Here is a 26,104-nt window from a genome sequence, read left to right on the forward strand (position 1 = left end):
AAGATGAATTAAATATAATTCTAAACGTTGCCTAGAAACAAACTTTTCTTTAACCATTGATCAATACACCCACAAAGTACCACTTCTAATACACCATCTTTAGACACAAATTCACAAAAATAATTCTCAACAATATTGACAAAGAAAAATTCACTCAAAAATGACTGAAATAATTTCAATCATTACCGCCCTTACAGAGAACTCGAAGACGGCCTAATAATCGAATACAGACGACGAGGTTCCTGTTACGAATGCACCTCGGTGCAAGCGGTAAAAGCGGTCGGCGGTGCCCGTCTCCACTGCATGATGGACTGCAGTATAGCGACCGTGCAACGATTACGACGGCTCAGCATCAACCCGATGGTACTTTTAATCAAATTCAAGAGCACCAAACAGATCAAGGAGGTGAAAGACGCGCGCTACAGCCTGGACAAACTGTCCGGGAAAGCGGCCAAGGAAATGTTCGAGCACGGCCACAAATTGGAGGCGGAGTATCGCCATTTGGTCACCGCGGTGATATCGGCGGGGGCGAATGTCGCCCACGTATGTGCTCAAGTTAAAGCGGCTGTAGACGTCGAGCATAGAAAGAGTCAGTGGGTTCCTGTGGGATCCGGTCATTAAGGTCCTATTAATTTTTTTAATTGGTTGTTTTAAGGTTTTTTTTTGGATTCGTAGACACACGATTAAGTAACTTATAAAAGTCAAATATTGCCCCCTGTAAGCTTTTTGATAATTGAATAATTATTTTAGCGCTTTTTAAGTTTATATTCAGAGGGTGAAGGGCAAAAGTCAACGGTCTCAAAGTATGTTTATTTCTAAAAAACTATGACACGTGTTTCGTCCTAAGGCATCATCAGATCTAAAAGTGGAGAGTAACCTCGGGATAATAACAACAATGCATAGACACGAATAACAATATTAAAATACGAATTACCGGTAAAACTACTAAATTAACACCACAGACATTTAGGTTAAAATGAAAAATAAAAAAATAAAATGTTGCTGTGATTTAAAACGTGATATAATGTTCCCATTATATCACGTTTTAAAAACTAAACAAAACAAGCAGAATGAGGAGAGACAGAAGAGCAGCAGAGATTTTTTTTAATAAAGATTGAAAAAAAAAATAAGCATTGTTAATTATGCTTTATTTATTAACAAAAAAATTATATTCTATTTAATAAAATAATATATAAGTAACTAAATTCAACACAAGGAAAAAACATCGATTTTCACTAATTTCATTTTTCATACAAAAATAAAACAATAGACCCAAGAAAACAATAATGAATTATTAATATCGTGTATTGCCACCTCTAGCTGCAATGACCGCTTGAAGTCTTCGCGGCATGCCTCGCATCAAATGTTGAAAACTTTCCTGCGGAATGTTTTTCCACTCCTTACGAGCAGCATGTTCCATGATAGAGCATAAACATCCGGTTCTGCTTTTTGTATGAGTATATAACTGTTTTAACTGATATTTATTTCTATTTAAATTTTCTTGACAAAATAATCTGTGGTGCGATAATTTTGTCCAGGAGTTTCGATTATTAGGAAGTCTCTTTGAGAAAAATGGACTACTTTCTTGATTTTTAAGTTGCCTAAGTTAGGTGGAAATTGAGCACAATAATCTTTAGAGAGTAATAGGTTAGGACCAGAAATAAAACTATTTTTAATATAAGCCCGTATTTTGGCGTCTTTCTTTAAGGCTAAAAGAGAACCATTGTTTAGAAAATTGTGGAAAAAAAATACGTAAATTAAATTATACATAAGTAGAATTTCCTTTTAGCCTTAAAAAAGATGTCGAAGTAAAAGCGAAATGTCGGTACGTAATGTTATTAACCGTTCTCTCGCCATCTCACACTCTACCTTTGATAATAATTGCGTTGGTAATAATAGACGTTGCCGCAGTTTTTATTGTCACCCTAAGAAAACCAAAAACGTTGATCATATTTGTTTTTACATACACATGAAATAATTATAATATAAACAGTGTCTAAAGTATTAATTTAGAAAAAAAAACAATAAGAAAACGAAACAGCTAAAGTAGAGACTAGGTTTGACAGACAGTGATAATGAATATGTTAAAATGAATGCAAGGAAAGTCTAACAATCGCGTGGTGGTTACGTCATATATATTTCTCCGTCAAAGGGATCATCATACCTAAATAGAAATATAGAATCGTGTCATATTGCGTCATATTTAACTACTAAATAAATAGAAAATATACTCTATCTTATGTTAAAAATGATTTAAAACGCACTAGCAAACCTGTAAAGTAATAATATACATACTAAAATATGATGTGAATTATTTTAATCAATTTCTTCTTTTGCGTGTAGTGCTTTAATGAGATAATTGGCAACATATATTGTATTTATTAACCGGTTGTTTTTGTTGTAAGTCCTTTAACATCATAGATAGGATTTATTTTATTTAGTAACTTAGTTTCACAATATTTCCTACTTTAATTTGGGTCTGATGATGCCTTTGACGATGAAAGCTGTGTAAATTTACTAAAGTTCAATTAAATAAATACACGATATTGTGAGAAATTAACCAACTCTCCCTTTTTCAGTCTTTTAAATATAAAAGTATATGATGTTAACAATAATTTGTGCATTAACTTTTTAAATTAAAACAGGCATATCATTATACCATTTATACGGTATAAATGGTATACTGATAATCGATATACCAGTTAAAAAACTTCATTTTGCATAATAAAACCAAGTTACCAACGCAAACAAAATAACGATATTTCTCGTCATTTAAATTAAAAATATGTTAACATTTATTTTTGGAATACAAATGCACTTCCTATGGTCAATAATTTGAACTTCATTTGTTAGTAAAAAAATACTAAATAAGGTGCAGAGAGTAATTTCATTTAATCATCTCTTTTTTATGGTTAAAATTTCACTTTTATGGCGAAAACTAACCCAACTTATGGCTATTTTTAAATCATAAAGTAGCAGGTTGACATATCTTTAAGGAAAATTCGACAATAACGACATCTTGACGTTAATGACCAAATAATATCAATTTTTCGCTCAAATATTTAAATAGTCTTCTACTATGATGGCTTATTGGCACTATATTATTTAGTGCCCGAAAATAATGCCTAAAGTATGAAATTATGGGGCCCTATATGGACCTCCAGAAAAAAAATCATCACTCAAATTATAAACTTTACCTATGTTCCTAAATTAGTATATCATGTACAGAATAATTCAATTTATTATTCTCTTATTTATGGTTGAAATTTGGCTTTATGGCTATATAGGGACCGTAGTTTAGGTTTTCAAAAATCTGATATTTCACGGATTTTTATGGCGTTTTCTCTAAAAGTTAGAGAAATTCTTAGTGAACAATTCATACATAGAGTTTTTATTATTTTATTATATTAAGTTCACAGAGTTGAAATTTTCATGATTCGGTTCATTACAGTTTAAAATTAAATTAAAACAATGCGCTCCACATTTTATGCTGACTTTAACAGTGGTCGAAGACAGGTCACTAATATTGCCATCTGTCAAATGGCAATATTGGTGGTTTAAGAACTTACAACAATTATTATTATCAAACGTACGTTAATTATTATTGTTAAATATCAATGTTATATATTTGCGTTTCTAATTAGTTAACTACCACTATAGGTAAACAATTTTAAATCCCACTTCTGTTCGAATATTTAGGTTCTACATAAAAAATGATTAATTTTGTTATGAATCGATGTTCTACTAACCAAAAATCCTTAAAATCCAACCAATTTTTTTTTTTTTAAAAATGCTGATACGAACAGCAGTAAGAGGCAATAATATTATATGAGAAGGGACAAGACCTTTAAATGAAATAAATTCCCATTGAATAATTTTAAATGATTTACAATTTTGATCTTATACAAGTTTGTAATTATACAGTTTTGAGAATTATATATTGTTGTTATATACAAAATGTTTAAAGATGTATACTCGATATTTACAATTTTCTATGGAATCATATCAAGATTACTTCCTTAGGTCTTATATAAACTAGTAGCTCTTAGGTTTAAAAGACCAATTTAATTTATGGTTGAGTCTTAACGATATTTAGACAATGAATCTTTAAATACATGGAGACACACCATCCAACTAGGTTTATGGCTTTGATTGCAAATATTTTGTAAACTCTACGAAACCAAACACCACATAAATTCAATCAATCAGCGGAGGCGGCATTCACCCATAAACCTTGCTGGACTGTTTTCGTTGTATATTTATTAAAAATAGACTTTTTAGTCACACGAATACGAAACATTTAGTATCATACGAATCTCTTTATTATTATTTATTAATACGGTTGCACATATTTAAAGTTTTTAATAAGTTATAAAAAATGTGTTATTACACCTTAGTTTATTATATTATGTTGAATACCATATATTTTGATAACAGTCCACGATTGACTAAGTTTATGTAGTTTAAGTTTAAATGCGTTATCTAATAAGCGATGGTGGTTGTATATTCTCTTCTTCTGTGATTATTTTTAATATTTCCTTTATGTTTATTTCTTACAAAGAAGCGAAATATATTTATATATTTTAACTGGCCTATTATTTATTTATTTAACCCTTAAAATATACAAGAAAAAAACAATCTAGGAAACAATACAATACTATATTTATGAATTCAATTATAAAATACAATAATTATTACAAAAAAGTTACACAAAAAAATCTCATTTCGCTTAAATTGCACCGCAACCGTTAACTGCAAAAAGAGTTTAAACATAATTAAAACTGTAGAAAAATATTATATATAGACATTTATTTAACATTAAATGCACAAAATGCATATATTTTTATCGGCATCCCTGTTGCCCTACTGATTATACCATTTACACGTCAAAAATAACATTCTTGCGCTATTTGAAGAAATTGTGACTAAACTGCCTCGATGAGAACAAGAAGTAATCATATTTCTTAAATTATTGTAATCCGAACTGAAAATTAGGTAAGTAAGAAGGTAATTTTCATTCTATTGTACTTTTTAATATATATATCAAACGACTAATGTGAAAAATAGTTTTGCTACTATTTCTGCTATAAGTTGACGTCAATGTGAAAAGTGCTCAATAGAAGAGTTGTAAATCTTGGAAAAATCTTCAAATTAAATAAAAGTCATTTTGAATATAGGGACAAATGCAAAACATATTTTGAGGTACAAAAGGATTTTCAAGAATTTCACTCCTTTATGGAAACACTTGTGTATATGGGCCTCATTTTTATATTTTCACATATAATTTCTTATAAAATAAGAAAAATATATCTATCTTTTAACCTATTGAATATGAAAAAAGCGTAATTATATAAAACTAAATCTGATGTTAAATTAATTTACTACATAACGTTTAGATTTTACAACAAGAAATTAGTAACTTTAATCAACTGACACAAAAGACTGGAAAAGAAGTGTGGACATCCGCAAAACAGTTAAACATTATAAAAAAGCCTAAACCCTGCCCCCGTCCTTGCAAGATCCGGAAAGATTGGATAACTTTTCTAAATTCAAACACGGTTATATCGGCATACCCAGATAAAATGGCATACTAGAAATCAAACATGCATGAAAATTTAAAGCCTGGTATACTGGTTTTAAAGTCACTTGAATGACCACAAAAACTATTAAAAGCGTTCCGGCGGGAAGACTTATAGACCGGGGTGGATTATGGAACAGCGGCAGCGTACTAATGCAGGTGTCGATGTTAAAGCTTACCGCTTCGTGCAGCGATTCATAGAAATCGGTTATCAAAAGCGGATGCCGCGCCAAGGGCCCCTGTCGCCTTAAAAAAAGTCGCCTTTGACAAGCCGACTATTTTAAAGTTTTAGGACAGTGGCAGGTGGCAGGACGAATCGAGCCAGGCGGCTCTTTTTGTCTAGCTCTGATGTTTAATGAGAGTGTTGTATGAATATTATATTTCTTTGTTTTTTAATTTGCGATTTGTTAAAGTTTGTGGAGTTACATTGTTGCTTATTTCTTTTTTGATATAATTAAATAGTTTTTTTCTGCGGCATTATTTGAAATTTGTAATCGTTATGGACACTGCATCTTACCATTCCAGGATATTAAATAAAATACCAAACAACAGCTCTAAAAAACAAGATATCATAACTTTTATGAAAATTAAGAACATTCCAGTCCCTAACAAAATCCCCTTAAAAAAGGAGTTGCTTAATACCATTAAAGGTTATAACTTTAAAAATGAGTATGTTATTGATAACATTGCTAAGAATAATGGACACACCGTTTTAAGGTTGCCTCCATATTATTATATTTTTAACCCCATTAAACTAGTATGGGGCACATTTAAAACTGAGTATACCGTTTTGGACACCCACCTATACCAAATAATAATTCAACCTGGCCTTGATGATTCTACTTCTGAGGATAGTCTTTTAGAAGGTTAGTTAAGCATTGGTGAGTACTTTGCAATCATATAAATAAGTGTTTGAGTGAATAATCCTAGTCGACTTTACTGCGTTATAAAAATGTACCTTCATTCATCTCAAAAATAACTAGATCAACGAAATAATAGTCAGTAAAACTGTAACTTTAACTTAAAATTTTTTATTTTATTTTATTATTCACCGAGAGATTTTTATAAATAACCGCACGCCTCTGAAGGCGCGGCAACAGAATCCTTTATGGTTTTTATGGGTCTTTAGTGAGGTTAAAACTACTATACATCCAAATATTCATTTTCTCTTATAGATAAAAGTTGTCATGAACAAAATCAAGACAAATGCAGTGGGGGGGAGATAACATTACAAGGTTTAAGATTATGCTTGTATTGATTGATACTGATAAGTTCGAATTAATTCCCGATTGTTAGTCTGATTTTAGAATAAATTTTAGCACTACACACAGACTAAAATTTTAATACTATAAACCTTGTCAAAATTTTTGAAGACATTAGCCTTAACGGGAAAAAATCTAACTTGTCTTGCTGTGTTAGACTATAGCAAAGCATTTGTCACTAAATCACAGCTGATTATTTTCCAGATCACATTATTCAAAACTGGCGGCAGGAGGTGGTGGGAAGTTAACATCTTTAAGCAAATGACGAAAGATGGTGAAAAAATCGACAATTTCCACTCCTAAATACACGGATTTTTGAATAAGGTGAAGTGACATTGCGAAACTATCTATTTCACTTGCGTACTTTGCACTTGGCATCGAGAGTGCGAACACGAGTAAATGTTGCAAATGTGAGTTTGCGAACAAGATCATGCATATAAGAGGGTAAAAACTAATAGCTCTGCAAATTTTCACATGACTCTGCATGGTGGTTTTCAAGGTAGAAGCGACCATAGCCGCAAACATTTACTTTTATATATTAATATAGTATATTTCGCTGTAGGACAGTTTTGTTGTGATCAAAACCATGCCCATTACACTTCTGATCGGTACTGTTATTAAAAATGAAAACAATATTTTAGAATCAAAATTTAACCAAATAGAAAATGGCCTTTTATTCACCTTCTCAAGGTTAACTACTTTAATTCACCATAACTTTTTTCAATTTATATGTTGCTGACATGAACAAATCACTTAATCGCTCTCAAATTCTTCAGAATGCATATAACTGTCAACTGTACTTACTGTACTTAGCATTAAACTCTAATAATATACAACACGCAGAATTAAAGAAAAATAATATTTCTCTATATGCACCAGAACACAATTTCAAAATTAAACTTTTTAAATTTTAATTAATGATCTGTTAGTCAAATACCCCGATTAAAGAGCTTACAAAAGATAATCTAAATATTAAAATTGAAAATGTGTTAATATTAATTACTGACGTAAAAAATTTCAAATATAAATAATAAACTAAAATTGGCATACGTTAGATTAAACAATATTTCACACTTTTCATACAAAAAACAATGTATTTCTTTGCGAATCTCCTGTAATTTCTCTCTTTGATTATAGAGATGTTTAGGCTAGAAAAATTCAAAAGTAACAGAACTTGTGCTAAAATTTATCAAAAATCCCTTTACATTTTTTGAATTTCATTTGTCCATAATCATAATACCAGAATTTCTAAATTATCTAAACTATCTATTTTATAAATGATTATACTTGACAAATCATAAAGATATTGGAACACTTTATTTTGTTTTTGGGGCTTGATCTAGTTAGCTTATCTTGACCTTTGAATTTGAACTAAATTAAAAAATCCTGGAAGACTAATTGGGTCCTGTTATGCAAAAAGCAACCAACCCACAATTTGAAAAAAAAACTAGATAATGTTGCAAACTGATTTCAAAATGTCCAAACTACATTCTGCAAAAAGCTACCAAGCCATTCTACATATTTTTGACCTTGAAAAGTGCGTCCCCACTTATACTCTGTTCACTAATCGAAATTCTCACATTTCGCATAAAGCAACCATTCCACTTGGATTGTTGTGTGATTGGTGTTGTTGAATTTCTTTCTCAAGAATTTCCAACCAAGTGGGTTAGTTTTATTATAAAGTATTTTCAAATTACCTATATTGTTTAGCAACCAAGCGGATTGGTATACTTGTGCGGAATACGATACGACACAACGTGGTCTGGATGCTTGTGAAACAACTGGTAAAACGACGTGGTCTGGTGCTTAAACTAGTGCTTATTTTTAATATGATTCACCTTATTCCATCGGATGCTTTGCTGTTCTATACTAATCTTAAGGGTAACACAAGAATCATTGAGGATGTAGATGGTTTTGACATAGAAACTCTTGATTTTGAAATGGAAAGAGATGAAAATTTGTAAAATGCATCAATAACAAAGTCCACGTGTTCTACTATTTTTTTGTAATTAGTCGATCAGCAAAAACAAACCAACCAATTGAAAAAAACATATAAAAGCTAATAACTCCTAATTAATTTCGTGTGGCTTGGTTGCTTTTTGCATAACAGGGCCCAAGTGGAGACAATCAAATCTACAATACTATTTTTACAACTCATGCCTATTACAATTTTTTTTTATAGTTATACCTATTATAATTGGAGGATTCGGAAACTGACTGGTCCCACCTAATAAAGGGTAAGCAAAAAACTTTATATTGTGAGTTTTTTTGTTAAAAACGATTAGCTGGGCGGCTGATATCTAACCCTTTGATTTCTGAAACAGCATTACAGTCATTAGCAATAACAGATGGTTGTATAGCGTTATCGCTTAATGACAAAATAAACATTGTCGAATTAAAGTAGAAAAGTAGATATCGATCGTAAATTACCCGATAAGTATGGTGTAGGTACTTCTGCAATAAGCGATATTAACAAGAATGTCGATTCAATCTTGAAGTACACCTGCAAACTTGATTGTCACGAAGGAAGTAAATATCAAAAAGTGATGAAAAAACCCAAAAAAAAAAAAGATCCAAATTGTTATTTTTGACAAAAACGATCTGTTTGGCAACCGATATCTGGACCTTTAATTTGTGAAAAAGCATTATAATCGTTGGTAGTAAGAGTTGTATAGATTTATATCTCATCATGGAATTCGCGAAATGGAAATTCAAGGTAAAAAATGTCAGCTGATGTAGATGCAGCAAACGTCTTTCAAGCCAATTTCAAAGAAGAATTGCAACAAAATATTTATGAATTGGACTTTGTGTATAATGTCGACCAAACAGCCAGCAAAATCTTAGAGAATAGCTCTCAGAGCGAATAGCAGTATTAATTTAGCGAAAACTTTACTAAAAGCCATAAAATGCCTTTGATACTCATCGGTAACTACAAAAATCCCAGATACTTCAAAAATATTCGTCCATTGACCACAAATACGGTACGTTTTGCCTCATATGAATACAAACTATAGATCAAAGTGTTACTGAAGTGACTTTACAGAAAACAACTTTTAAGAAAACTGATCTGTTGATAAAGATCAAGTTTGCTACAATTAAATTCGTGATGTGGCAAAAACGAACACAAGAAACTGCCTAAGTCAATTGATGCCTATCAAATATGTTCAAGATTATTACATATTAGTAATTTTACGAAATCTTGTATGTACGTTCGGAAATATACCTATAAAGTAGAATTGAATGGTTCAATCCATTATTTTGTATATATTTTGTTAAAAATTTAAATAAATTATCAACAATTATTGAAAAGTTCATATAAAAAATAAAACAGTAGGCTAGGGTCTAAAACTATCTATAAGGTCTATTTTTGCTAACTTGCATAAAAATTAAATAATTTTTGCGAAAATGGAACAAAAAACATAATTTTGATAGAGATATATAGAGATGGTGATTTTAAAATAGTGTACAACTTTTTATATGTGGCACTTTTTATATTGTCAACTTTCGCCGGGAATAGACAGTAGTGAAAATTCTATCATTTCACACCTTAAGCTCAACCATTTCCAATCATTGGCCATTAAATAATTTTTTTTTCGATATACATATATTGGTATAATTGGAGCTCTTAAAAATCAAGAGTTACCCCCACCGCTGCACATACATTCCAGTAAAACTCCTATAATGTATATAAAATTATGAAAAAACTATAATCTCATTTTGTACATAAAGTATTATATAAATTAAATTGGTATTTAGAAGAATACTATTGTCAAAGGGTCAGGGCTGTATGAACAGTAAATTTGAGTAGTGAGACACCAATTTTTTCTATGGAAAATTGGGCAATTACTTAAATTTTATTAAAGACTGGTCCCGGTAAATAAAACTTGAGCACTGACCCCTTTATGCAGGGTTAGTTCTAACCTTTTTTAGGGTTACAAAATAATGTATAGCCCCGCCTGTTATTTATAACGCTTTTCGCGATGATTAGGCGTCAATTTCCGGCGGAACCCAACCTCCAAAAGCCTTTTCCAGCTCTCTAGCCACCGCAATACAGAGTCTGTCGTTATTTTCCTTGGAAATCACTTGTAATCCTATTGGCAGTCCATTACGGTCCAAACCCATTGGGATGTGGGTCGCTGGGAGTTTTAGCACATTAATAACACCTATTAAAATATTAATATTAATTTAAATATTAACAGTAGCATGTCTTGTACAGTACTTATGTAATGTACAATAATTTAGCTTAATGAGTTAAATTTGTTTCTTAAAGTTGAAGGCAGTTCAAGAAAATGTGTGATTTAGAAATATTTTGGTATTTTAAGACTCGGTTTAATGAAATGCTTCGTGAATTGATACCACACTAAAATTTCAATATGTGGTGTATGAATTCTCTAAAATCTACGCAGTAGAGTTGGTGGATTTAAGAGATTTTTGCTCTCTTACTTCCATACAGAAGAATGAGATGAATCTCACGTGGCGCTCGTGGAAATATGGCTAAAAGCAGCGTAAGGTAAATGGTATTTTCAGAAATCAATAGTCGATGCTAATTTGACTGGAAAATGCTGCAAAAGAAATCGGGTTTCGAATCAACGAAGATAATAACAGAACGACGAGATAGATTGGGACAGAACGTAACAATGGACCACTACACTGCCGTCCTTATTTAAAACATCCTAACTCGCAAATCGATAAAGCTGAGCAAATTGAGATTTTATGGAAACTAATATGCAGGCCTCATATTTTGAAATAATTATCTGATTCTTTTTATACGCTTAGAAATTTGTGGGTAAAGTTTAGTAAAAGATTCAATCAAAATTTGGTCAAATTTTAGAAAAAAAAGCTTGAAAGGACTTTTTAACTTAGTAAAGTAATTATAATAAAAAAATATATCTGTTTTTGGACTGATATTCATTAAAGACATAGGAGTTACATTTCAAATTAACATTATAACTAAATTACTAACTAATAAAATATTAGAATATTAAAAACAGTATGAAAGTAAATCTAGAAATTAAATTTAGTTTTCTTTCTAATTTTACACCTCTACATCGTGTTCGGCAAGAAGATTTTGGTAACCCATCTTTATAATATTTAGTACTATATTCTGCAAGTAAGGTTCGGAAACAATTTTTTGAAGCTTAAACTTGGATGAACAATCTTTCCATTCAAAAAAGTTTTTATGTTCACCTCTTTTACATGGACCTTAGATGAGTTTGCTTTTTCTCCAGCCGATTTAAAAACATTAAAATCGAATACCTTACCGTGCCTTTTCAATGATTGTTCTACCTGGTGATGGAACGAGTCCGCGGACATAAAAGTGAGACCAGATTGAAAGTATTTTTATTTCCAAATTCTCCAGTTCAGTCCCGGTAGAGTTTACAACGTAAACAAAAAAACAGAATTAGGCCCAATTTTTGTTTTAAGTTGCACAATTGTCAAGCCAGATCGTAATATTACGCATGTCTCTGTTATATAAAAAAAATTCAAAAAAAGTGGAAATTAAATCTTCCTTATTTTGACCCGCAGTCCTTCGTGTCATATTATTACCACCGGCTTTTCGAGTATGCCCCTACTGACACAAATGAATATTCTACAAACGGGATGCTGCTTAGGACATTTTAACTTAGAAAAAGATAGACAGACATTTTAATTTGGGATTATCGTCTTTGCTACACATAGGACAATATATTTAGGTGAATTTAAGGCATAAAAAATGTAGTTAGGACTTTCTAATTTAGCCAAGGAGGTAGATACCATTTGATACGAAGTTAATAAAATGTAATAAGCCCAAAAAACGAGAATTTTGTAGCTAGGACGTTTTAACTAAAGAGGGCAGTACAGTTTTGAGAGAGCTCATCAGTTTGAATATTTGGAATCTACGATCACCTCTGACCTATAACTATATATAATATAACCCAACAGAATACAAGGTCGATACTGTTTTGCGCTGCAAAAATAATGAAATAAAAAAAGTATCCCGCTGTACTAAAACAAGAATTTACGATTTAGTGGAAAGATCTATGATAATATATCCATGTAAAACATGGACGAGGATAAAAGAAAATAAAAACTATCTAGAAATTGGAGAAAAAATTATTCTTAAAAGGATATATGGATCAGTTAAGAACACACACAGCAATACAGAATAAGAACTAATATAGAATTGGAAGAACTATATAACCAGCCAGATATAATGAACATAATGTAGTCAGAAAGATTTAGGTGGACTATGTTTAGATACAAGATCAACGTATTGCTAAGTTGATATGAGAAGAGACTCCTAAAGTAAAACAACCGTTGGGAAGACCAACGATGCGGTGGAAAGATAATATTTCAGCAGACTTACGGATTCTAAATATCGAACGAGTAGAAGACCTAATGAAGGACCACAAAAAGTAGAGGCAGATTGTACAGTCAGCAATGACCCACCCTGGGTTGTAATGCTATAGAGCGAGAGAGAGAGAGAGATAATTTGATTTCATACGCAAAGCCAGAAAAAAGCTTTCTACCACAATGCTTAACATAATTGAAGAAATTAAAAAAAAATTACGAGATATTTTTTTGTATATTCGATGTGCTGTTTATTTTACAGTCAGATAACCGTAGACTGCGTCATTTCTATATGAATTTAAGCAAGGTTGATTAATAATTATTATTTTTCTGTTCACGTACTGTCGATGGCCCGCTCATACAGCAATTCTAATTTCGATTTCGTATGTTCCCGATAAACCAGTTTAAAATATCACTTCCCAATGAAGTGATTAAGTCAAAGAGTTACTAGCCACGCTATGGCAGTTGAGGATATATAGGATAACATAGGCATTAGGAAGAGAACAGGTTATTCGACTTTATCTTTCTCCAATAAATAATATTTCATCATTTGATGAAACATTCATATTTTAAGTTACCTAGATTTTTTGTAAAATACATATAATAACTTTTTGTATGTCAAAAAATAAAGCAGACAGATCTTAATAATTGTACTATTCTTGTACCTATATTTTAATGGTAACGTTTTGTCCAAATATTACTGGACAAAACTACATTTATCCAATTTCTGGTTTTAGTCGTAACATATATACAAATATTATTTCCTTTTTATAAATTGAAAAAGTTGAATACCTTTTTCTATTTAATACAAAATAGAATAAATGCTATCCACTTACCTGTATAAGCAAAATTAAAAGGCTTCACTAAAGGTTCATGATGATAAGGAGCCGAAGTGGGGTGTGTGGGGTATAAAAGTACTCCGTCATCGCCCAATAAGTCTAAAACTTCTAACCTGAAGGCATCCCTTTCTTCTACTAAATATTGGTACTTTTCATCTCCATACCTAAAGATGAATTATTGTAAAAATCAAAGGATCTCAGAAGTCAGGTAATTTCATAGTTATGTAGTTCCCCAGATATGGCCTACCTACAACCTCCTTTCTCTATCAGACAAGTCGCCAAAGCGACAAACGAGTGATTCGATTGGCGAAATGTCCATTTTACCAGCTCCCACCAAGGGTTTATTTTGCCCTCAAGGTTGGTTAGTTGCTCGGCGAAGGTAGGACCGTTCGGGGATTTCATGTTGGCGAACCACATCGGGGCGCTTTTTATGAATCTTTTGAGGCTCACCTACAAAGCAAAATGTGTCATACTATGTACATTTTATATAAATTAATATAAAAAGCATATATATAGAAGCTGATATAATATTCAAAATTATGTAGGGTAATTAGATTTGCAATATTTACGGAGCTGTAGGAGTGTATTAAGGATAAGATTAGTGGCTGTGTATGCTATATATTTAAGTATTTATGATGTCATTGGGTCTGGGATTTTGGGTTTTAACAATAATTTGTTTTAAACTGTATTATTTATAGAACTACAAATAGAAGAAACTGAAAAAATTCAATAATATTTTCTGGATACATAAGATATCCCTAAATAATATGCCTAAGACAGTCAAAAAATTACTCCCAACAGTCTGGAGAGGAAAAAAATGCTTTTAACCAAATGAAACAAAAATTACTTCTTTCAGAAGAAATTTTAAATTCTGTAAAAAATCTTTTTGATGCTCGAAAGACATAAGATTCGACGAAATAGGACAACGTTTTTGTATCAGTGAACTAATTTTAAATAAAATCCGCTGAGAGATTTCGGTCTGTTAGACTATCTTCAGTGCTGCTCTATAACAATAAGAAAATACCAAATATAAAAAATAACAAAATTACTTAGTTGTCAATGAGTTCCCAGAAAAACACACCACTCAAAAGACATGGACACTGATGTACAAAGATTTAAAAAAAAGGAAAACTGGCATACAAATTTAATAAAAAAACTGAAAATGAGACGTTAAGAATGCACACAGGCATTAGTAGACACTATAAAAGTAAATGATTAAACATCTCACCTCGCCATAAATAGAAAAAAACATCAACACTATTATCGCACGCCAGAAGAACAAAAGAATTACTATTTAACTATAACTATTTAATTTAAAAGACACACAACGAAACTTATATCGAATCACCCAGTATTTTCGAGAAATACAATTTAATTTAAAAAAATGTCATAAAGGAGAAAAGAAAAGTTTTTAAACAGCAAGTTAATTACAAAAATAAATTTTTAATAATAAAAAAAAATTACAAACAATTTAGACCACTATAAAAATAACTTCTCTGAAAATGTTAATTTAAGAAGAAATTAGGCTATTTGACTAATTTTAATCATTAGTATTGCCACCTCTAGCATCTATGCAAGTGCGAATTCGACGAGGCATGCTATCTTTCAAGTTTTTATTTTTTTTTTTGGAACATATGCCCATTGCTCTAATATCACCTTATATAGGTTGTTCGATTTAACCAGGATTATTTCGACCTCAAATATACTTTCTTAGATCTTATCACATAAGTGCTCTAAAGGATTAAGATCCGGTGAGCAAAAAGACTACTCCAAACCTGCAACGCCTTCACCTTCTAAGAATCATTTCGCAACTCTGCTGCTCTTGCATGAATAAAAAAAATGGCCAAAAGCAGCTCTCCAGAGCCTGACTGCAGGGTATAAAACTAAATCAACATATTTTTGAACCTTTAAGGTTTGTCGAATAGGAATTAAAAAAGTTCTTTCACTAATGATATTTCCCACACCAGAACATTACAGTACCTCCTTTGTATTTCGGGATAGGATTGGCAGCACGGAGTTTAGCTTATCTCCCTCTACCTTTTAAATTACCATGGATCGTAGACCGATTTTAATTTTATCCAAAAATAAGGCATTTGTCCAATTTTCATGCTTCAAATACCAATTTTAACGGTCAGTTTTATTTTGCCTTAAAAGTTTTGGAATTCAACAGTCTTCTACTAAATAATTCTCGAATGCGAAGTATTCTTCTGATAGTTTCAACCAAAACACTAATACCTGTAGCCTGAAAAAGTTTTATTTGAAGCTCTGGATGAGTTGTAAGATTTCTTCTTGCTATTTGAGCTACAAAGCGATCGATTGTTTCAATTAATTTTAAACATGAACATGGAAGGGTCTGCCCTTTTTTAAATATTGTATGTCCTTCTGCATTTAGTGGTGTGTTATATGTAATCTTAAATGTTTTTAAAGTTATTTTAATTTGTCCACTACATGGAACTCCTGTGCGTAACTGACAATTAGCTCTGATGATGGCTCCTACGCCGAAAGCGCTCTGATAAGCGAATAATAAAGATTTTGCTCTGAATATATCTTGTTTGATTATTTCGTACTATTCTGCGAGCAACACAGTCACTTCCCTCCTTTAATTTTATATTTGACAAAGTTCCGTCGACACATCATTGTAGACAGCATTAAAATATCCATTCAACAGTGCCAAAAAAAAAATTAAATCGGTTGGCGTACCGGCGAATAGTGACCAAAAATGTCTGAGAATAATGGATTTTATCGATCTCAAACTTTTGTATTTCAAATGGCTACCCTAAGTATATTACATTATTTTAAAGGGAACTAACCTATTTTTATCTAACCAAACCGAAAAAACAAAATCGGTACTTTAATACTCGTTTGACAATTATTTCCTAATATTCTGTACATCTGGTACGAAAAAGGGCCATGAAAAGGGACGGAGTCTAGACAATGGTCATTATAAGCTAGGTTAGCTTTCCTTTTTGTTTCTATTTGGATATTACATGGGGACATTAAGTAAGAAATTCACGTAACGATTAAAGGATGCTATTTTGTGTGATAGGAGATGATTAGATGGATAGGGGATATTGTAGTACAAAAATTGGACGCTAATTTCCTGAAAACTGCTGTAAACCGCAAAAGGCAAAAAACTATTTCCAATCCCTTGAAGACCAAAAATTAAGAACTCCCTGGAAGACATAAAAAATTATCGCAACACCTCCAATAATGTAGGTAGTTAATTATTTCTAAATGAAAACATAAAACTAATATCAAGTGCCTGGAAAAGAACAAAATAATTTTTTCTTAGAATGCTTAAGAGATATGAAAAAATATTGTAAAAAAAAAGTAAAAAAGAATAACCAAAGAGAAAAAATAAAAATTCTAAGTCTGAGTCTCAAAATATGTTTTTATATGTATTAATCAGGTAACATGTTTCGCTAATAAAGCATCATCAGACCTACAATAAACAGAAAAACACACGTAACTACAATAAAACCTTACACTAAAACAAAATCAAATATTAAAAATTAGTTAAAATTACCTTATAGCTAGATGACCTGCTAAGTACTGACAAATAAAATTTAAATCTGAGAATACCCATATATTTTATAATAAAAACAATAACACGAGTGATGGAATTATTATTGAACATCTACTTTTTAAAAAATTTAATTCAAAATAAATTCTACACAAATTTGACCATCAATTAACTACAACTTTATTCGTCGAAAATTAATAGATAAGTGATTTTATATAATGCAATTTTTATGGAGCCTAATAATATTAAAATGCTTATTTTGTTGATTCAGGAATATTTGTAATAATAATAATTATGTATGGGGTCAACTGAGGTTCTTGGCCTGGTTGCATCACATAACTCCTCCCTCCTTAAGTTCGGAAAATAAGGGTTGCAATGGCTGCTCGTTTTTTCGACTCTCTTGTGAAGGGCCGTCGAAGGGGTCGTTCTCGTAGTGGTGGCTTCTATGGGATGAAACAGGCTTTTTCCATTTCTTCCATCCAATATACAGCAGGATTCCGCATATGAGGGCGGCAATGGATGAGATTGGAGCGATCCACGGGTACGTGGAATTTTCGGGCGCCTCTAGAGGGTGTAACTGGATTGTCGACAATATTTTCTGCGCTGTCTTCAGTTCATCCAAGTTTATTTCCTCGAGGGTTAATTTGGAATTGTTGTTGCTGCTTTGGACATACGAAAACTTTGGCAATTCTAAAACATATTGGAATTCCGTTTTTCTTTCGCCTTCGTATGTTTTGTTATCTATCTCAACGGGGCACATAGATAGGGTAACAATACTTGGTTCAGAGATCTTGTAGAGTCCTTGTTGACATTTGTCTCGGGCGATTGTCATCTGCACAGGAATGACCAAAATTTCGTTACCATTTAGGCGTTGAATGGTACTTTTTTGGTAATTAACATTGGTTAACGGGCATATATTGGTTGACGTTGTTAGCAGTTGGAAGAGGCAATATTCGTCTTTTGAGAGGGTGGTTTGCTTGCAGATGAAAACGTCTTCTAGCTGCGGGCATTCTTCTTCTGTGGTCCAGTAGTTATCGTTTGTGAGTAGGATATAAGGATTGGAAGGGAGAATGGTTTTGTTTCCAATGGGTATTGGGTAGAGTTTGTAAAGTATATAGTGGTTGGGAAAGACAATTGGGGTGTGTATTGAAAATAAAATTGAGCTATTTTTGATAATTACTTGAACAGATAAATAGTTATAAAAGTTTACTAATTCTTTAAATTCAGGTATTCGGTTTGGACCATATATTGTTTTTATATTTTCTATTAAATTTAAAAGTTGGTTAGGATTGAGTATAGAGTTGTGCATTTTATTTACATGAGCGAATGAGATTGCGTTTTCGATGTTATTTATTACGGAATTTAAAGTGTTTAATTGCAACATTATATTGTCTAATATTAAAGACATATATAGGGCATTAGATAAATCTAACTGATTTTTCTCAAGTAAATTTAGTTTTTCCAATATAATTGCTTGATTGGTATTTATTTTTTCTAAATTTTTAGTAAATTCTTGTGTGATAGAGGATAGAATTGATTGTTCTTTATTAAAGTTGTTATTTAGAATTTCTTGATTTTTTGTTAGCATATCGAAATAGTTATTATAGCGGGTTTCATCGTCTGAGTCAAGGGTACCGAAGAGCCATTTTTCAGCGTTACCTACTACGTTAAGTAATCCTCTTTTTGATCGATTAGGTTTGTGAAAAATCTTGGTATTTCTTAAAATTGTCTGAAAATATTCATAGGTTTGATTAAATTTATAGGATGTAAGAATTGAGAAGCTTTCCTTTTGATTTGTACTGAAAACAGTTTTGTTTGCCTGAGTTAGTATGTTTTTTATGTTATATAGGGGAATTTCGATTTCTGTGAGGTTTATGTGAAAAGTGGATGTATATTTCGTAGCTGATATATAAGTTTTTCCTATGGCCATTGGTAATATGCGATTTCTAATTCTTTTTACTTCTAAGTTCGTAGCTATGGGTAGGAGGAGCAGGAATGGGATGATTTGTCTCATCTGAAACAAGGTTACGTTGTGGTTTTAATAAGTTTTTATGTATTCGTCTATTTTGGGTGGCTATGGCGTTAGTTTTTTGTGTAACAGGTTTGGTTACTTTTTTATATTTATCTGATTCTTTAACTTTTGATTTCTGTGGAAACGTTTTCGCAAAAAGTGGTTTGTTAGGGTCGATGTCTACTACATTTCGGTCTTTATTTACTTTATCTAAAGAAGATTGTCGTTGGTCTGTTAATTTTTCATAAAGTTCATGATTAATTATTTTAATATTCTCTGCATGCTCTTGCATGTATTGGGAAAGATTTTGTTCGTTTGAGAGCTCTAGAGGGTTTTTATAGTCTAATTTGCCTCTGACAATTTGAAAAGGGGTATATTGGGATGCACTATGTGTAGAGTTATTATAGGAAAGAATAGCATAATTCATTAGAATTATTATATTTTCTTTTGGCTTTTGGTGCTTAAGGGTAAGAATAATTTCATTTAAAGTGGAGTGAAGACGTTCAATTGGACTATTTGAGTTGGGGTTGTGAGGGGTACAATAATGAATTTCAATTTTATGTAAAGAACAGAGGTTTTGAATTATTTCGTTTTTAAAGGATGTGCCATTATCTGTAGTAATTTTTCGGGGAAGGCCATAATGATTAAAATAGGTAATAAGTTTGTTAGCTACTTCGATTCCTGTGGGTGTTAAAAGAGGGTATGCTTGTCCTAATTTAGAAAAGCTGTCAATTACGGTTAGAAAGGACGTATTATGTGTTTTATAGATATCTATATAGATGTGATCGAAAGGTTCGTGACCAATAGGGGTGGGTTTAAAAACGATTTTGTTAGGATGTCTTTCGTATTTAGTTTTTTGGCAAATTTCGCAGAGGTTAACATACATTTTGACGTCATTTTCTAAATTTGGCCAGTAGAAGTTTTTCTTAAGTGATATAATATTTTCTTGAATACCTCGGTGGGAAGTTTTGGTCTCGTGATAATATTTAATCTTTAATTGTTGGTCTTCTACGTCTGTTATGTCTTCTAGTAGGGTATTGGATATGTAAAGGTTAAACGAATTATTTTTAAAGTATTTTTGAAAAACTCTGATTATAAGTGGTTCAAGAGATTTATTTATGAAATGTAGGCAGTATGTAGTTTTGGGTATAAAATGTTCTTTAATAATGTCACAGAGATCTTTTTCAGATGGATCATTTTTCAAAAATATAATGGTTCTTTGTTTGTCAAAAATAAATTCTTTTTGAACTTTAATTTTGTTATTATTGGAGTATCTAAATATAATTTGATTTTTATAGATATTTAATGCTTTTTGAACGTATGGGGCACCAATAATGGGATGTTCTATGTTAGAGTGTTTAGTTTCTAGGTTGGTAGAGGGTTGTGCTGGTCGTATTATTATGTCAGAAATTATGTTTATTTTTTCGTTGTCTGGTTCTGGTTCATTACAAAGAGTGTTCAGAATTTCATCAAATTCTTCAGGCGGTAATTGGGGAATTTCATCTGGGTCGAAGTTGGGTAAAATTGACATTTGATCGTCTTCAATGGGGTTAATTTGTATGCGGGATAGACAATCGGCATTAGAATTTTGTGTTCCTTTTTTATATACGATTTCATAGTCGTATTCTTGGAGTTTTAATCGCCATCGAATAAGTTTAGAATTGGGTTCTTTAACAGAAAATAACCATTGTAATGGTTTATGATCTGTAACAATTTTGAAACGGGTCCCATAAAGATAGGGGCGGAAATATTTTGTTGCCCAGACTATAGCAAGAAGTTCACGTTCGATGGTGCTATAGTTTGTTTCTGCCGGATTTAGGGTGCGTGAAGCAAATGCGATTGGCAAATCGTTGCCAATGGGGCCTTGGGACAAAATTCCACTGATAGCGACGTTTGAAGCGTCCGTGGTAAGAACGAAAGGTTTGGTGAAATCTGGACGTTGAAGAACAGGGTCATTTATTAACAGAGTTTTGCAAGTTTCAAAACACTGAATGAATTGAGGGGTATGTTCAACTTTTTTATTTTTTTTCAAACAATTTGTTAATGGTTTTGTGAGGTGTGCAAAATTTTTGATAAATTTCCGATAATAGCCAATTAAGCCTAGAAATGACTTTATGTCGCGAGATGTTTTTGGCAATGGAAATTTTTGGATGGCTGCAATTTTTTTCGGATTGGGTTTCACACCTTCGGGCGTAATAACATGTCCTAAAAATTCTACGGTTTTGCAGAGAAACTCGCATTTATCAAGCTGTATTTTAAGGTTGTTTTCTTTGAGTTTTTGAAAGACGGCTTTTAGATTAGAAATATGTTCTTGCAAGGATGTAGAGAAGACGATAATGTCATCCATATATACAAGACATATTTTGCCAAGAAGATCTTTAAGAACATTGTCCATGAGTCTTTGGAAAGTGGCAGGGGCATTTTTAAGGCCAAAGGGCATTCGGAGAAATTCGTAGTGTCCATTTTCGACACTGAATGCGGTTTTCTCAATGGAATTTGGGTGCATGGCTACTTGATGAAAGCCAGAGGCTAGATCCAATGTAGTAAAATATTGGCTGCGTCCAAGTTTATCGAGGGTATCTGAAATATTGGGGATGACATAACGATCTGTTATAGTTTTTTCGTTGATTTTACGATAGTCTATAACGATTCTCCATTTTTGTTTCATAGAAGCGTCATTTTTTTTGGGGACAACCCAGACAGGACTAGACCAGGGGCTTGAAGAGGAACGAATAATACCATTTTCTAACATTTCCGAAATTTGTTTTTGTACTTCTTTTTTGTGTACAAAGGGATATCTGTATGATTTTGTATAGACTGGGACATCATCTGTGGTCTTAATCACATGTTTAACGGTATTTGTACAAGGTAATTTTTCGTTTGGCCTATGTAAAACTTCTGGAAATTGAAGGATGACTTTTTTAAGGGCGGTTTTTTCTTCGCTATTTAAATGATCTGTACGGATAAGTGAAAAATCATGGCTTTGATCGGGACTGTCATATGTGTGAAAATTGGATGTTATTTGCTCGATATTAAATATCTCGAAATTTTGGGCATTAAAAACTTGAACTACTTTTCTAAGTGAATCAGGATAAAATTCTAGGACGATACTTTCGTTGCTATGATTTCGAAATTCCAAAGGGACAGTGCCATTTTGAACTTTTAAAAGGGATCCTGGGATTTCAATATTTTGGCCAGTGTGTAAATGAGAAATGTATAATTCGGTTTCGTCAGGTATATCAGTATATATGTTTTTTATTATTATAGATAAGGGTGGTATTTCTATTTTTTGTAAGTCAAAGTTGTCTCTGTAATAAATAGGTATTTCTGTCGTATCATTTTTTAAAAGCCTGTTTGTTATATCAATGTTCAGACCTAGTTTACGTAAATCTCTCATACCTATTATTCCATCGAAATAGTCGTGAAAACTATATAAAATTAATTCAAGTTCATTATTAATATTAAATTCATGTAAAAGGGGGACTTTTGCTTTATTTTGGGTGTTGGTATTGCCGGTACAAGTTACTAAAGTGTGTTTACAAGGAAAAATTAATTGTGGAAAATATTCTTCTGCTAAAGATGGTCTGATTAAGGATGTGTGGCTACCCGTGTCAATAAGAAGTTTGGCGGGGGGATTTTGAAGTTGAATATAGGGCAGGGAGTTGACTTGAAAACTATTTAAATTTAGGACGGATTTTCGTTTAGAGGGCTTTTGGGAAAATTTTGTAAATCTTGGGAATTTTCGTAATTTTCAAAATATTCATTCTCTTCGTAGTATTCAGGGGTTTCAAAAGTGTCTTGATATTCTTGTTCTTCACGGAAATTTTCATATTCTTGTTGGGATTGAATGTGGCTATCTGCTAGATATGCTAAGTCGGTAAATGGGTATGGCTTTTGATTTTGGAATGTTGAATTTAGATTTCTGGGATATTGCCTTTGTGGATTGCGGCTTTGAATTGAGCGCATGTGAACGTCTGTGTTTCTACTTATTGCAGACGGCATTCTACTTGTTGTAGACATTGGGGTTGGGGGGCTGGTTAATTTATTTGAATTTTCTTTAGAAAATACATTTTTCGGCTTACCAAAAACTTGTTCGTTAGTGGGGAAATGTTGACGTACGGGTTGGGGTTGAATATTTATAGGTTGGCTTGGAAATGGTTGTTTGGATATTGCACCTGTATTATTTGAAAACTGGGGTTGAATGTTGTTATTTGGCATTGGAAAGGGATTTTGAAAAGAATATTGATTTTGTGGAGGAACAAAAGATTGTTGAATTGGTGGAGGCATATGGCTGAAATTTTGGCGATTATTTCTTAGGGGAGATGTTCTATTTTGGGGTGTATTATAAATTTCTTGTCGTGGAATGAAACTACGAGCATTTATTTGCTGTTCGATAAGTGAATGGTTTAGAACAATTGAACTTGCGTCATCAATATTTTGGGGATTGTGTAACATTAAAATTGTTCGAAGCTCGCTAGGAGAGTTAGACATTAAAACAGTAACAGTTATTAATTCAGTTTGCTCCATTAAAGCGTCTTTTGTACCTTGAGTTAGGGAATCATCAGCAGCGATTTTTAAGGAAATACGAGATTTTAAAATTTTTAATCTTTCTATAAAATCTAAAATGGGCTCTTTTCTAGATCGAGTTAAAAAATTTAACTGTTGAGAAAGTACTTGACGGTTTATTCTATCGCCAAATTTTTGTCTTAAGGCGTCTTTTATTTTGGGCCAGGTCGTTAGATCCGGTCTACAAAGTAAAAAATCGCCTGCTTCTTCGGTTAATTTAGAACATATTGAAGCAAAAACAAATTCTTTGAGAGATTCATCTACAGTGCCTATATAATATCTATTATAAAATTTGTCTACACTTGAAATAAAAAATTCTAGATGATCACTATTGCCTGTAAATGTTTTAAGAGTATGAGCAATCTCTTTTGCTGCTGTAAGGGTAGTCATATTTAATGAATTTGGTTCTAACGTTAAATTTGTTAAATTTACGTTTCTTAAAGAAATATTTGAAAGGTTTTGTGTAAGATTATCAATTTCACTATTTGACATTAAAATTTAACTAATGTAAACGAATTATCGCACTTTTAGTAAATTTAAAGTATACTTAATAATAAATTGCAAAAATTAAAAAATAAATTCAAAATATACACACAACAATTATCATAAAATTAAACGGGAGTGGAAAGGAAAACTCTCTTACGATTTTACTTCTCGCAACTGTGGTCTTCTTGCCTTGGGTTGGTTTCAATGCCTCAACAAACAGTTAAAACTGACGATTTCTTGGCTTCAGCAACGTTTTCTTGGACTGCTTGCACAACCAGGAATCTTTGAGACACCTACACGAACGACTGCGCCAGTGATGGAATTATTATTGAACATCTACTTTTTAAAAAATTTAATTCAAAATAAATTCTACACAAATTTGACCATCAATTAACTACAACTTTATTCGTCGAAAATTAATAGATAAGTGATTTTATATAATGCAATTTTTATGGAGCCTAATAATATTAAAATGCTTATTTTGTTGATTCAGGAATATTTGTAATAATAATAATTATGTATGGGGTCAACTGAGGTTCTTGGCCTGGTTGCATCACATAACTCACGGCACAAAAATTCAACAAAAAATATAAAAAGGAAAAAAAGTGACAGGTGTAGTATTTGAACCCACGCTCTAAAGTCGATCTCGGTGAAACACCAGACCGTTAACCACACGGCCAGCCCTGCTTATGAATATTAGAGTCAAAGGCATATATGCGTATCGTGAGCAGAAACAAGAGGTTAGATAAGATTATTAAAGATAAGTCCTGGCTCAAAGGTGAAAACATCATTAACGCATGTCAAAATTGAACTCTTTTTGGCTTTGGTGATTTCCATTTTCTCCAAGAGATCCAACTTTTTACCTTTAGGGCACTCGTGAACAATGGAAACATTTTCAGGGACGGAAAAACTATGACCCGTTGATAATAAATGGTTAGCAAATGCTGACTTAGTTTCTGTGGTGTCGGTGTCCCTGAACTTATTAACGAGGCTTAGGTGTTCCTGTACTCTTGTGGATACTCTCCTTCCTGATTGTCCCACATAGACAGCAGGGCAATCCCTACAATTAAGACAATATACACCCGATTTAGATAGGGGGTCACTTTTATCCAGCCTCTTTACTAGGTTCTTTCTTAGCGAGGTAGTCGTTTTGAAAGCTATGGAAAAGTTGAAAGGCTTAAAAAATTTGGCAAGTTGTTGAGAAATGCCGCCGAAATAACTAAGGCATCTAAAATTATTATTGTTGGTGATGTTGTTCGGTGGGTGGACGATGTGATAGGACAGTTTATATTTATTATAAAATTTGTAATATAATTTGTTCAACCTGTAAAGTGAGAAATTATTGTTTACAGCAATTATTTTTATAATATTATGTTCTTTTTGAAAAGCATCTTTGGACAGAGGTAATTTAAATAAACGGTAGAACATTGAATTAAAGGCTGCATATTTGTGTTGATAATGGGAATTGGAGTTAAATTGGATTATATTATCTGTTGCAGAAGGTTTGCG

At 32.1% G+C, this 26,104-nt stretch overlaps 2 protein-coding genes across 2 annotated transcripts in view; one reads left to right on the forward strand and one right to left on the reverse strand.

Annotated features, from left to right (window-relative positions):
- LOC126738012 (disks large homolog 5) overlaps positions 1 to 4,587 on the forward strand; it is a 47,424-nt gene extending 42,837 nt beyond the window's left edge. The window contains exon 22 of the mRNA XM_050443164.1: positions 198 to 4,587. Coding sequence (XP_050299121.1) covers positions 198 to 621 — 424 coding nt within the window. The 3' untranslated portion in view covers positions 622 to 4,587. The remainder of the gene's footprint in view (positions 1 to 197) is intronic.
- Positions 4,588 to 4,640: 53 nt separating this feature from the next.
- LOC126738013 (fatty-acid amide hydrolase 2) overlaps positions 4,641 to 26,104 on the reverse strand; it is a 35,361-nt gene continuing 13,897 nt past the window's right edge. The window contains exons 6-8 of the mRNA XM_050443166.1: positions 14,257 to 14,459; positions 14,007 to 14,173; positions 4,641 to 11,003 (exon numbers count right to left, since the gene is read on the reverse strand). Of these exons, the coding sequence (XP_050299123.1) occupies positions 10,825 to 11,003; positions 14,007 to 14,173; positions 14,257 to 14,459 (549 nt within the window). The 3' untranslated portion in view covers positions 4,641 to 10,824. The remainder of the gene's footprint in view (positions 11,004 to 14,006; positions 14,174 to 14,256; positions 14,460 to 26,104) is intronic.

Source organism: Anthonomus grandis, chromosome 6 (genome assembly GCF_022605725.1).
Source record: "Anthonomus grandis grandis chromosome 6, icAntGran1.3, whole genome shotgun sequence".
NCBI lineage: Eukaryota > Metazoa > Arthropoda > Insecta > Coleoptera > Curculionidae > Anthonomus > Anthonomus grandis.